Source organism: Phaseolus vulgaris, chromosome 3 (genome assembly GCF_000499845.2).
Source record: "Phaseolus vulgaris cultivar G19833 chromosome 3, P. vulgaris v2.0, whole genome shotgun sequence".
NCBI lineage: Eukaryota > Viridiplantae > Streptophyta > Magnoliopsida > Fabales > Fabaceae > Phaseolus > Phaseolus vulgaris.
The window spans coordinates 28,922,339-28,935,205 of NC_023757.2; the positions used below are offsets into that span (position 1 = coordinate 28,922,339).

The window sequence follows — 12,867 nt, forward strand, 5'->3', positions numbered from 1 at the left end:
CTCATTGGGATCAAGGTTTTTCATCAATTACTTTTTCATTTTCAATCATAGGGATAAAAGGACCATTTTTAATTGCATCCCAAATACCTTTGTCAGTTGATTCAACAAAGATTTTCATCCTTACCTTCCATAATTGGTAATTTACACCAAAAAATAGTGGTGGTCTATTTATAGAAGCACATTTCCCAAAAGGTAGTTTATCAACCATAAAAACATATTTTGGATCAAAACTTGAGTAACTTTCAAGAACCTAGCCCTTGATGTCAATTTTTAGAATTGTAGGCCTAAAACAATAGGAGGGTGACTTGTCTTTAAACTTTTTTCGCAAACTTTGAAGGTATGGAGAAAGCTAATGAAGAATCAAAGTTAAAGGAATCAAGATGTCCAAGATACAAAACTGTTTTAGTTGATTTCCATAAAATCAACCGTTTGTTTATGCGATTCAACCAGTTGCTTTTATCAGCGGTTAATAAAAAAAACTTAAAACAGATATAAGTGAGATTAGGGAAAGAATCACACAAACAGATTTATACCGTTTAACTCTTACACCAAGAGCTACATCCAATCCCCATAAACTACTGGGTATTTCACTATGCAATCAGCCACAGATTACAAACCACACACACCAAAGAAGTGGTCTTGAACCCCTCAAGAACACACACTACCTTTGGCAAAATAAACACATCACAGATCAGAACTACCTCTGACTTTGTGAAAAAAAAATCTTTACAGAAATACAGATGATAAATGCCTAATTTCAGTAATATTTCATATTAAAATATAGGCACTTACGAGGATTTATTGCTAATTTACATGTAAAATAATCCCTAATTTCTGAATTTATACCTTTTTTTATATTTTTATGAGTTTTATTTGAATAAGAGCATTTTATTCCCAAATTTGGTGTTAATTGCAGATTTCTAGGGAGAATTGAAGATTTGGAGTAAAGGAGAATAACTTGAGCAAAAAAGAGAAAGCTGGAAGGTCCTAGAATGGAAAAAGATGCAAAGAAAGATTGTGCCTTTTTTATGTTTTATCACTTAGCCCATTAGCGCGACACAGGAAGCAACCTAACCCTATAAAATTAGGTTAAATAGGGGGCTAGAGGTTCAACCCTAGGGTGTCAGAGTGAGAGAAAAACACCATAGAGTGAATTGTAACCCAATTGGGAGAATGGAAGGTGCTAGAAGTATGCGTGACTAATTCTACCCTTTGGGATTTGGAATAATTTGCTCAAACTCTTATGTATTGAGGTGATATCGTATATATTAATATTCATTTCTTGATTGATTATTGGTATTGAGGATCTTAAATCTGATCGAGAGGTATTTTTAGGGTTCGGACCTTAAACATCAATACTTAACATATTTGAATGCTAGAGATAGACTTGAAATGTTAATTGCCATTAACGTCTTATTGTGATTTCTAAGTTGTTTTTTATATGTGAGAGATCAATATTTAGGAAACATTTTTAAGAATTTTATATGCGAGAGATCGATATAAATGAATTTTCTACGGGCATCAATTTCAATCAAAGAACTTAATATTGACATGCTAATCAAAATACATGAGAGTGAGAGAGATGAAACCTAATTCCTATTTTTCCAACTGAAGGAACTAATTCTTTGTTTGTTTTCTTATCGGTCATTGCCAACACACTCAATTCAACACTCTTTTTATTGTTTTGTTGTTATATTTTAGCGAATATTGTACTTGATAATTCATTGTTCCTTGTGGGATCGATATTCGTCCTTAGGGACAATTATTACTTCTGACAAACGCGGTGCACTTGCTGTAAAAAGTCATTAACAGATCAAGAGAGAATAAGGAATGATCACAGCTGATACAAATTGAATCACAAAAGATTACACATCAATCATATTCCACTCTTAGCAAGTTTAATCAAAGTTTGATGTAAATCTTGAAGAAAAATTGTTTTCAAAAGATTAATCTCAGACCATTACTACCAGGAGCGTAAAACAACTATTTAAACTCCAAAAGGAAGTTAAAAGCATTTAATGAAGGAGCCAAAACAGTTTTGAATCAATTAAAATATATTTACCAAACTTAACAAATTATGTTAAGAGTTTTCAAAAAAAAAATCGGTTGAATTGTTGAAACAACCGATTGAATTGGCTTGACAACAAAGTCAACCAATTTAAGCTTTGTCAAACCTGTTTCAAAAACACTAAGTGTCAAACAACCGATTGAAACGATAAAACAACTAGTTGTTTTTCCACTTCTTTGTAAAACACTCTTTTTTCAAAAAGATTTTTATTTAAACCAACTTTGAATCTTAACTAATAGTGGATTTACAATTAAAACTACTCAGAACACACACACAAGCTACATCCAGCCTTCAAGCAATCCATAGAGATTTGGAGACATCAAAACCTTGTTCAATAGTGCAAGGATGATTTTGAAAAATCTTCTTTTATTAAAAGCTTGCACCATCACATCAAGCTCCAAATTGAAAGGAATGTAGGCAAGTATGATCAACACACCAATAAGGAGCGCAAGGTATTGATCTTTGAACTCGGGGATTGGGTTTAGCTTCACTTGAGGAAGGATCGCTTCCCTACTCAAAGGAAATCCAAACTCCTACCACTTGGTGATGGTCTTTTCCAGATCATTAAAAGGATCAATGACAATGCTTATGAGTTAGATTTACCTAACACATATTTAGGAAGTCATTTTTTCAATGTTAGGTATCTAACTCCTTTCTCTACAGGTGTTGCAAATTCGTGGACAAATTCTCTCTCATCCGGAGAGGATGACGAGGACCTCAGAGAGAGCGCTCACATTGACCAAGCCCAACCTTCCAGGAGGATGACTCAGAGCATGACTCAAGATACAGGGCTAGGTCAGGATCCACTTCTAGCCAATGCTTCAACACCTAGTCTTCCCTAGAGGATCATGAGGAGTAGAGCCCGACCATGGGGCCTAAGCGTTAGCTAGTGTCCTTATTTTTAATCAAAGTAGAATAGGTTTCATTTAGCACAATAGGGGGTGTGCTTATCATTTTAGCTTGTGCCTAGCCTTTTAGGGTAAAAAGTTGACCTAGTTTCTAGAAGATTGAACCTAGGGTGCAACCTTGACTTTGTCAACCCTAGAGGCCGCCCCTCCCTTGTTTACAATCATGCCTTTCCTCTTCTTATTTTTCAAGGCACCCATTCCTATAAATAGGGTGCCTTACTCCATGTATTCTCATGTTGAATTTTGAAATAAAAGAAAAACTTTGCACAAATTGTGCGAGACTTGTGTTCTCCTAGCTTAGGTCTTATCTTGTGAGAGTGAGAGCTCTTCAAGTGGCGACCCTCCTCACTTATCTTTGAGAATCCACACTCCAAGTGGCGTGTTCACTCTTGTCCATCACCGTAAGCTTTCTTTCCTTCATCGCTTCTTCCATTTTCCATTACACCTTTACTCATTTTGTTTATGTTCTTGCTTTTGCTTCCATTTTCAATTCGGTTACCTTTATCATAATTGTTTCTTTTTATGTTCTTTCAATTCTGCAACTCTACATCATCTTCACTATACATTGTGTTTTTTCTTTTACCTTTGGAAGTTGATACGACCCAAATCCATAAAGAGATGACCATGGATTCCATCAATAGGAGGAATGGTCAAGAAACAAAACACTTGAAGTTCTTCTTATTAGTGTTCTTAACATTGAGGTCCAAGCCCAACAAAAGTCCAAGCCCATACTAAGGCCCAAGCCCAACACATAATTTCATCATCCGTCATGCCTTAAAAGATTACTAAGAGCAAGGGCACAAGCATTAGTAGATAAGCTTCAATTGATATATCTTTTTGTAATTTCTTTAGAGTAGATTTAAAATAGAACATAAAAAGGAAGTATGAAAAGGAGTATAGGACTTATGAGAAAGTTGTAGAAAAGTCACACTTTCCATAGATTTTGTGACTTGTTTGGGGCGGCATTTCAAAATGCCTTTTAATTTGCTTCTTCCCACTTTTGCCTTTTGAATGACTGGCCCTCTACACTATATATATAGGTGCTTGGCTCTTGTAAAGACACATTGAATTTGAAGTAAAGTTACTCTTCTCAAATTGAGTGAGAATTTGTGAGACTTGTTCTCCTTTTCCTAGTCTTATCTTGTGAGTCTTTGGGAGTTCTCAAGTGGCGGCATTCTTCACTCATCTTGGAGTCTATTCACCTTCCAAGTGGTGTTAATAACTTTCCTTGCTTCAACCACATATTTTTTTTTCCGACTTTTCATCTTCTTCTTCCATTTCCATTCCATATCAAATTCTAAACATGTTTTGTTCAATTGTTCTTAATTTCAATCGATAAAATGTTCTTGTTTCTTGATTCTAATCGGTTGAATGTGTTTGTTGGATGTTTCAATCGATTCATCTTCTTTAGAATGTATTTCTATTCGGTTTAATTGAGTTTATTCTTAATTTCATTTGGTTCATTGTTCTTGTTTTCTAATTCTAATCAGTTCAATCTTCTTATTGTTGTTTTAGTTGGTTAGTTTGTTCTTGTTCTTTTCCTTAGTTTTCTCACCATAATTGCTTAAGAATCTTGATCCTAATTCTAAAAAGGGTCATCTAATGAATCAACCTAATATCAACTCACATCAGAAGTGTACCTTCAGACTTACTTAACCACTTGGTTAAGTTCGTGCCCAATGGGGATCTTCCCTAAGTCTCACCTTACAATTGCTAAAATCCAAATCATAAACAAAGTGTCACCCTTAAAATGGACAAATCTAAAATCAACTCACATCAGATAAGAAATAAAATTATCCGTTTTGGCTAACATAGTGACTTATCATCAATAGAAAAACCCTTATATAAGAAGAAGGCTTCTTACTATCAAATTCAAAGATAATTTTTTCACCTTCACAGAAAGAATGAAGAAGAAAAAAATCTTCCAACCACTGCCAAGTTTAATGCTTCTGGCAAGAAACCTTCCTATTAAGACCTTGCATTTGACCTCCTTGAACAGTCCATGCAGCGTAACCTTTCTAAATCTCCCTTTGCAAAGATATTCCGCAAAAGGAGCAGGCAAATCCTTCAACAACATCCAAGTAATAACTCAACAAAATAAATAGAATATAAGGCATGACATTTAAAAGAAAAAAAAAATTAAACTAATAGATAACTCACATGGATGTGTAACAGAGACAAGTTTATGGAGAAATGGTCAAAGGGACCAATGGTCAGCGATTCCCTCCCTTCAACTTCCTCTAAATAATGATTTACACCACTTTCAGAGGCCTCTCCCATATAAACAATTATATGGAAAGAGTTTTGACTAACGTAAGGGAATAATATATGGTGGTCGCCTTTAAAGCCATAAAAATTACTCAAAGTCCACCATCCATACACTATTTTGGGAGATAATAAATCCTCGTTATAATGCTATATGGACGTTCCCTGCATTATCTACAAGGGTCCACTCCTCACCAAGTTCTAATTTAGTCAATATAGAAACTAATTAATTTTTGTCTCTAAAATTGGTTTCTATTTAATAATTTTGTTTAGTCCTTTAAATAAGCCAACCGTAATTAACTTATGAAGTAAAGATGCAAGAGACCTGAGAAAAAAAATGAGTATAACTAATAGAGAAAAACACTTAACATGGACATAAAAATGATGAGCATGACACAAAAGAAATTAAGTAAAGTTGGATAAAAAAATGACCTGATTACACCAACATATATTGAAAATTGAAAATGAAGAACAAAGTTGTAGGAAACAAATAGTTTTACATACCTATAACAATTGGTCCTATGAAACAAAAATATTATTTAAATGGCCTTCAGAAAAAGGGAAAATGATTAGTTATACAACTTTAGTTATACAACTTTAGTATATGTAAATCGACGAATAATTATAAGATAATTGACATACCTATAACATTATGGCCTTTCGTGAAACAAACAATCTTACCTAACATAGCTAAAAAAATGAGTCATTATATCATTTATACAAAAAAAACACCTTATTAAAGCCACATAAATCAAAAAATAAAAATGAACAACAACAAAATCAGTGTTAAAAAAGGCAAAATTATTTAACTTTAAAAAATAATTATAACGTGAAGATTAAGCATAAGGTAATTAGGTACCTGAAATATTATATCCAATGATAAAACCAACAATATTACATAAACAGACTTTAAAAAGTAATTCTATTAATATATCATAATATGTTCTGAATAGAAATTAAACAATGTCTACAAAGTACCGAATAGAAACAAAAATTGTCCAAGTAGTGTCACGAATACATGAAAAATTATCATTAAAATTACAAACCATTAAAACTTCACTATCAAATTCCATTCCTCAATGGGATATCATCATCCGGTGTGTGGGAAGGAGAAGCAAAATATCTTTTAAGCACGGAAGCTACCACTTCAACACTTAAGAGAATATCACTCCTTGAGTCATCAGTTTGAGATTGCAATTCAGCAGCCTCATTTGAAAATTTATTAAACAAATCCTACAATATTAATTACACAAATTTAAATTGTGTAAATTAATGATTTAAATAAACAATACCTCAACAAGTGATGTAGAGGAATAATCATGTTTCTTTTGAGAATGAAGCTCCTTGGCAACATGAAAATTAAATTAAAAAACTATACATAAGGAATTTGACAATGAAATGTAACACAGACTACAATGAAATAAGAATACTTACCACACTTTCAAGACCACCATAAAAAAATCTTTGGATAATATTAGGATCAATACACACTTTTTTGACACGGAATGATTGGTCAAACCTATGAGATTGATCTTTAACACAACCAACTTTAAACAACACAACTTTGTCTATCAAAACACCAAATTATTTCGGTATTACACCAGAGGCGGCGTTCTAAAAATACATAAAAATATATAAATTTATATACTAACATTTTCTTATATGCATTAATAGACATATGCAAGTTTTGAAAATTTACCTTGACATGATATTCAAATAATTAAGCGCAAGATTTATTGATTACTTTAGTTGCATCCTTGTCAAAAAGAATAAAAGTGGTGGAGTTTGTATCATCAATAACTCGCACCTTGAGCTTATACCTGAGATATGAAATACCAAAAAGGTTAAAAAAATATAATATAATAAATGTTATTAATATAAGACTTAAGGAAAAAATAATTGTGGGAAATACAAATAATACCTTGCTTGCACTTTGATAACATGTTTGTTACACTTCTCAAAAAGAATATTTTGGAATCTAGATAAACGACTTTATTGCATTGCATAAGCAAGCAGTGTACCACAATCATCATCAACTACAATATGTTTTATAGTAGCTAAGACAACAAAAGTGCTTTCCTGGAACAAAATAAATAACTTCTGAAAAAATTGGTAAAAAATAATAGTACTCCTTGCAATCCTTCTGTCCTTGAATAGTATTTCTTGGAATCAAGTGGATGAATTCATCCTCCACATTTTGTTTTCCAGAATCAAACAACTGACTAAGTCCCTGTATAGGAGAATTTGTAGTCTCAATCATCCTACAAATGTTAAATTTGTGGTTAGACTATGTCTTAACTTTGAAGTATTGAGTAACAAAGAATGTATTAAACTAACTTTTTCTTAAGCTCGATTGCCTCTTTAGACTATATGTTGTATATTATTTCCGTACATTCCATACAATTTTGGAGACAAACTTTGTCTACAGTGAAATAAAACGCAATACGTTATAATAAAATTTATCTAAATACAATAATAAAAACATAAGTTATAGTTTTATCAGTCAGATACCTTGGAAAATCTTTACTTTAGCAAACTGAATACTGATAACCATATTCGGCAACTCTTCGAATAACAAAAATGCATTCAGGTCATCAACATAGTTCTTAAATAATGTGCACTCCATTCTGAAGTTGTTGTAAATTAAAATTAAAATTGTAAAAACACACATTTTGCATTGGTTTTACTGCCAAATATTAGCTTACCCATCAACTTTAATGGAGATGACATTTAACTTAGTTGATGAACATGTTCTATTAAGCTCTCTTTCAATGCCTACCCCTGTCACTATTCCAATAACGTTTGTAACAAAAAAACTGACTTCAACACAGATGGAAACAAATAAATTGAACTCAAACCATAATAACTAAACTTACCAACTAAGTAATCAGTATCAAAATCAGGGGCTCTTAACACAAACATTGGATTGTACTGCGGTGTTGCAGTTGAAACCAGATCATTACTTAAAGAGGTTACCTTAGTTCCAAACTGAAAATTTATTTTGTAATGGTGAAGGGTTATTGTATACGATCCTGAATTAGTGGAAACACTTAAAAAATGGAACGCATAAACCTTATCCTCAACAATATCATTTTTTAAATTTATAAATTAGTGTTCTCCTAATAGAAACATGAATTGTATGACCCTGAAAAAGAATAAGAAAAAATATAGCATGATTAGAAGAATTTACATTAAACTTTGATCGAAAACAATAAGAAAATAAATTATAGAATAGATGACCTTGTTATCTTGTATCACCATTTCCATTGACAATGAAAATTTGGTTTTCTTGAAGTTAGAGACAAACCACATACGAATGACCCTTACTATCAGGATCCAATTTTCATTTGTAGGATTAACATCTTTGATGGAATTGGTATTTTGTCTCAATAACGACATTGTAAGTGTTAGTTTTCAAATAAAAGGAGAAGGCAAAATGCAAAAACTGAACTACAAAACAAATAACATACCAAGATGTATATATATATATATATATATATATATATATATATATATTTTGAAGATGTCATACTTAATTATTTAAAAATAAATAAAAAGGAACATATATATTAGTGATTTCAAAATCCAAAAGGCCTAAGATTAAAAAAAATAATCAGAGTAGGGTCAGAAAATAAAACTATTTTGAATTTTGCAATTGGTAAAGAGTTTTAGGTAAGCAAAAGATCTTTGCTGATAAAAATAAAAGGTAAGCAAAAGATGACTTTACTAAAAAAAAAAGTCCATAACAACAAAAAGTACAAAAATTAAAAATCATGAACCATACTAACTATTTCTTTTATAGAAAGCATGTACATAAAAGCAAAAACTACATCAATTAAGGATCATGAAACTACAAAAAGGTATAACACAACACTACAAGAAAATCATGAAATAGAAACCAATTTTTAGAGACCAAAATAATTAGTTGCAATAGTAACTAAATTAGAGACCATTTTAGAAACTAAAAAAAAAATTGGTTTCTAAATTAGTTTATATTATTGTTAAATAGTTTCTAAATTGGTATCTAATTAGCAACCAAGGTTTTAGAGACCAATACCTTGGTTGCTAATTAGATACCAATTTAGAAACTATTTAACAATAATAGAAACTAATTTAGAAACCAATTTTTTTTTAGTTTCTAAAATGATATCTGATTTAGTTACTATTGCAACTAATTATTTTGGTGTCTAAAAATTGGTTTCTATTTCATGATTTTCTTGTAGTGCAATTTAGGAAAAATAAATACTCTGAGCATATTAATGTCAGATAAAGAACAAAGAATATAATTCAGAATTAGTTATGAATTTTGGAATGAATAAAAAACTCGAATGAGTACAAAAAGTATAAGAAAACAAAATTAACAATAGGCAGAAAGGAAAGAAGGTTAAGCACACTAATTTGTTGAAAATTAGAATGATAACCCAAAATGACTCTGAAAGCAATATAAAACCAAACATTACACATGACAAAAAATCAAAAAAAGTTTAAACAAAAGATTAATTAATTGCAAAAAAAATGTGTGTCAAACCAAAAAGTACAGAAAATCAAGATCATGCAAAAGGAAACATTTTTTAATAAATGAAAATAGAGAAAAGATTTAACACAATTTGAAAAAAATAACCAAACTAAGCATAACATTTTCATAATGAATGTAATACCGATTAACACGTGAAAAAACAAAAATATGGCAAATGGAGTTCTTACCACTTTAAAGAACCTAGAAAACATGTTACACAATTTGGAGAAACGACTCATCGAAGGATGGAGTTTTGCTTTCCCATGCATACAAAAGAAAAAAAAAACTAATGTGAATTTAGTTTCACAAATAAGGAAATCCTAAATACAAAAAAATTGAAATCACTCATACAATGATTAAAACAAACACTAAAATAAAAAATTAATATCTTTGAAAAACAAACATTGAAATAAAGTTCAAAACAAATTCAGAGTGGAAAACCTAAATAGTCATAAATCTAAATGACTGTAATAACGATTAAGCCAACGCATTTAAACAATAAATGACCAAAACAACATAAATGTAAATCGCAAAGTTCTTACTAAATTCAAAAGCCTAGAAAACATGTTACACGATTTTGGGAAAAGATCACCGAACGATGCAGTTTTGTTGTCTCATGCATACAAAAGAATGACAACATATTCCTACTTTGACAAAGATGGAAATGAAGAAAAATCTATGAGTAGCGGTGGTTGTGACAGAATAGAGAAAGCACAAAACATATAAGAGAGAGGAAGAAATACGAAAGACAGAGAAAGAGAGACATTTATGAGGTGATGCAATTAGAAGGAAAACATAAATGAGATTATAGAGTGCAGCATGTCAATTACATAATGAAGATCAAAAAGATATTTTGGCTAAAATTAGAAATATTTGATTTCTCTTATTTTCTGTAAGGTTTGTGTGGTGATGACCTGTGTCAAGAGTTACGCCCATTTTTTAACCATAGATACATTATAAAGTATATTATTATAGTTAAGTTTTATCTTTCATCTAAAAAAAATTAAGTTGACACTGGATCAACTATTTAAAAAGTTTTTTATGATTTCTTTTATGTTATTCCACATTTTCAATTTTGGTATTTTTGTTTCTTAAATTTAACACATATTTATTGTCCATACAACGTACAAAATTATGAGAAAATTATGAGGTAAAACATTAAAATTAAAATAAAAGTATAAATACATTCCATAATAACAAATGACATCAAATTATATTAATTTACACTGTCTAACTAATATAAAAAAAATGAATGAATTTTGTCCATAAGATAAACATTACAATAATCTGAAATAATTTTAAATATCCAAAGTAAAACTATATAATCTGATGTTCCCAACGAAGTTATAGATTTAACTTCGCCTCTTGGCCACGAATTTCAGCTGTAGTTCAAATCTCAAAAGTATCTTCATAATCACTGCAATATCAATTTCTAATGTTAAATAAAAAAAACATTAAAAAAAACTAGGTAAAAATGAAGTACATTGAATATAAAATGGATGAATAAAAATGTGTGTTTCTTAATAGAAACTTGATTTCGGTCAACATCAAATTATGCCACCACCTTTCTCATATAAATATAAATTCAAATAAAATATCATAGAAATGACAACACATTGATTATTATTAAACTTTTGAACTAAAATAAAATAGTACTTTGACAGCAAAAATAAATTATTTTAAACTAAAATTAAAGCAAAAGTAAACCTCTATGCCATAATAATTTTCTGCTAAATCCATAAACAAATGAATACATAATAAAATATTAATAATATAATCAGAATAAGCATTCAAGAATATTCAGAAAAAATAAGAAATTAACATAAATCATGAATATCTTTTGATGAACTTTAATGTAGTGACAATTGTTTTAGTGTGAAAAGCATATTAAATTATGCCAACAACTATAATATGTCAGATAATGAATGAAAAATAGAACCCATAATCTATGCATATTGCAAGTAATGCAAACAACAAATTATATAAATAAACATAATAAAAATCATAATAAACATGAACAAATTATATCAATCCTCAAATAAACCAACGAAAATATAAATTGTTATGGTTTCCACCGAAGGAATACCATTAGCATGAACAACTAAGAAAAGAAATAGCAGTCCTCAAAATAAAACAACAAAATAGAAATATTGTTTTGGTTTCCACCAAAGGGAAAACATTAGCCTGAACGGCTAACATCATGCTATGACATTCAAAGATAATTTGTGGCCTTGACGGAATGAATGAAGACCACAAAAATGCTTCTAGTCGCTGTCAATTTTCACACTTCTAGCAATCAACCTCATGTAGAAATGCATGTACCACCACCTCTTTATGAGCCTCCATTTGCGAAGGTGTTCCACAAATGGAGCAAGAACATCCTTCACAACATCCAAGCAATTTGTAAAAAAATAAAAGTATATAGTATAAGGCATGTCATTTACAAAAACAAGAATCATAAAGTGAAGATATAAAAAGCATACAGTTTGATCATAACGTTTTCAAGACAAAACTTGTCTAGAGCCATATATATAATTAAGTTATAATAAATAAGAGAAAAATGCACAAATAAATAACATATAATACAATTTTATCAATTCACAAAACCTTCACTTTAGCAAACATCATATTCATAAACACAGTCTGGAACTCTCCGGATAACAGGAATGCATTCAAGTCATCAACATAGTTACCAAATAAGGTATACTCCATTTGGAACCTGTTGTAACAAAAAATTGTAATGAAAAAAAATTGCATTGGTTGTTATTGAAATGAATTAATTGTATTTCAAAATATTAGCTTACCCATGAACTTGAATGGATATGACATTTAACTGAGTTGATTTCCCTGCTCTATTAAGCTATTTTTTAATGCCTACACATGTGAGTATTCCAAAAACATGAAAAAACATTAATTATTTTACACTAAACCCTAAACAAATATATTGAACTCAATGCATAATAACTGAACGAACCCACTAAGTAAGTGGTATACAACCATAAGCTCTTAACACATACATTGGAGTATACTAAGGGATCATTACCTAAACATGTTACCTTAGTTCCAAACTGGAAATGAATTTTGTAATAGTGATGGGTTGTTCTATAAGA

The 12,867-nt window shown here is 30.4% G+C and overlaps 1 protein-coding gene across 1 annotated transcript; it reads right to left on the reverse strand.

Moving 5' to 3' along the window:
* Positions 1-6,303: 6,303 nt before the first annotated feature.
* Positions 6,304-8,640, reverse strand: LOC137805510 (uncharacterized). Its single transcript, XM_068605450.1, has 7 exons — positions 8,500-8,640; positions 8,372-8,386; positions 8,118-8,229; positions 7,947-8,028; positions 7,371-7,502; positions 6,986-7,061; positions 6,304-6,474 (listed from the first exon to the last, which is right to left on the reverse strand). Exons 1-7 carry the CDS (start codon positions 8,638-8,640, stop codon positions 6,304-6,306), a joined length of 729 nt encoding a protein of 242 aa, XP_068461551.1.
* Between the last annotated feature and the right edge of the window lie 4,227 nt (positions 8,641-12,867).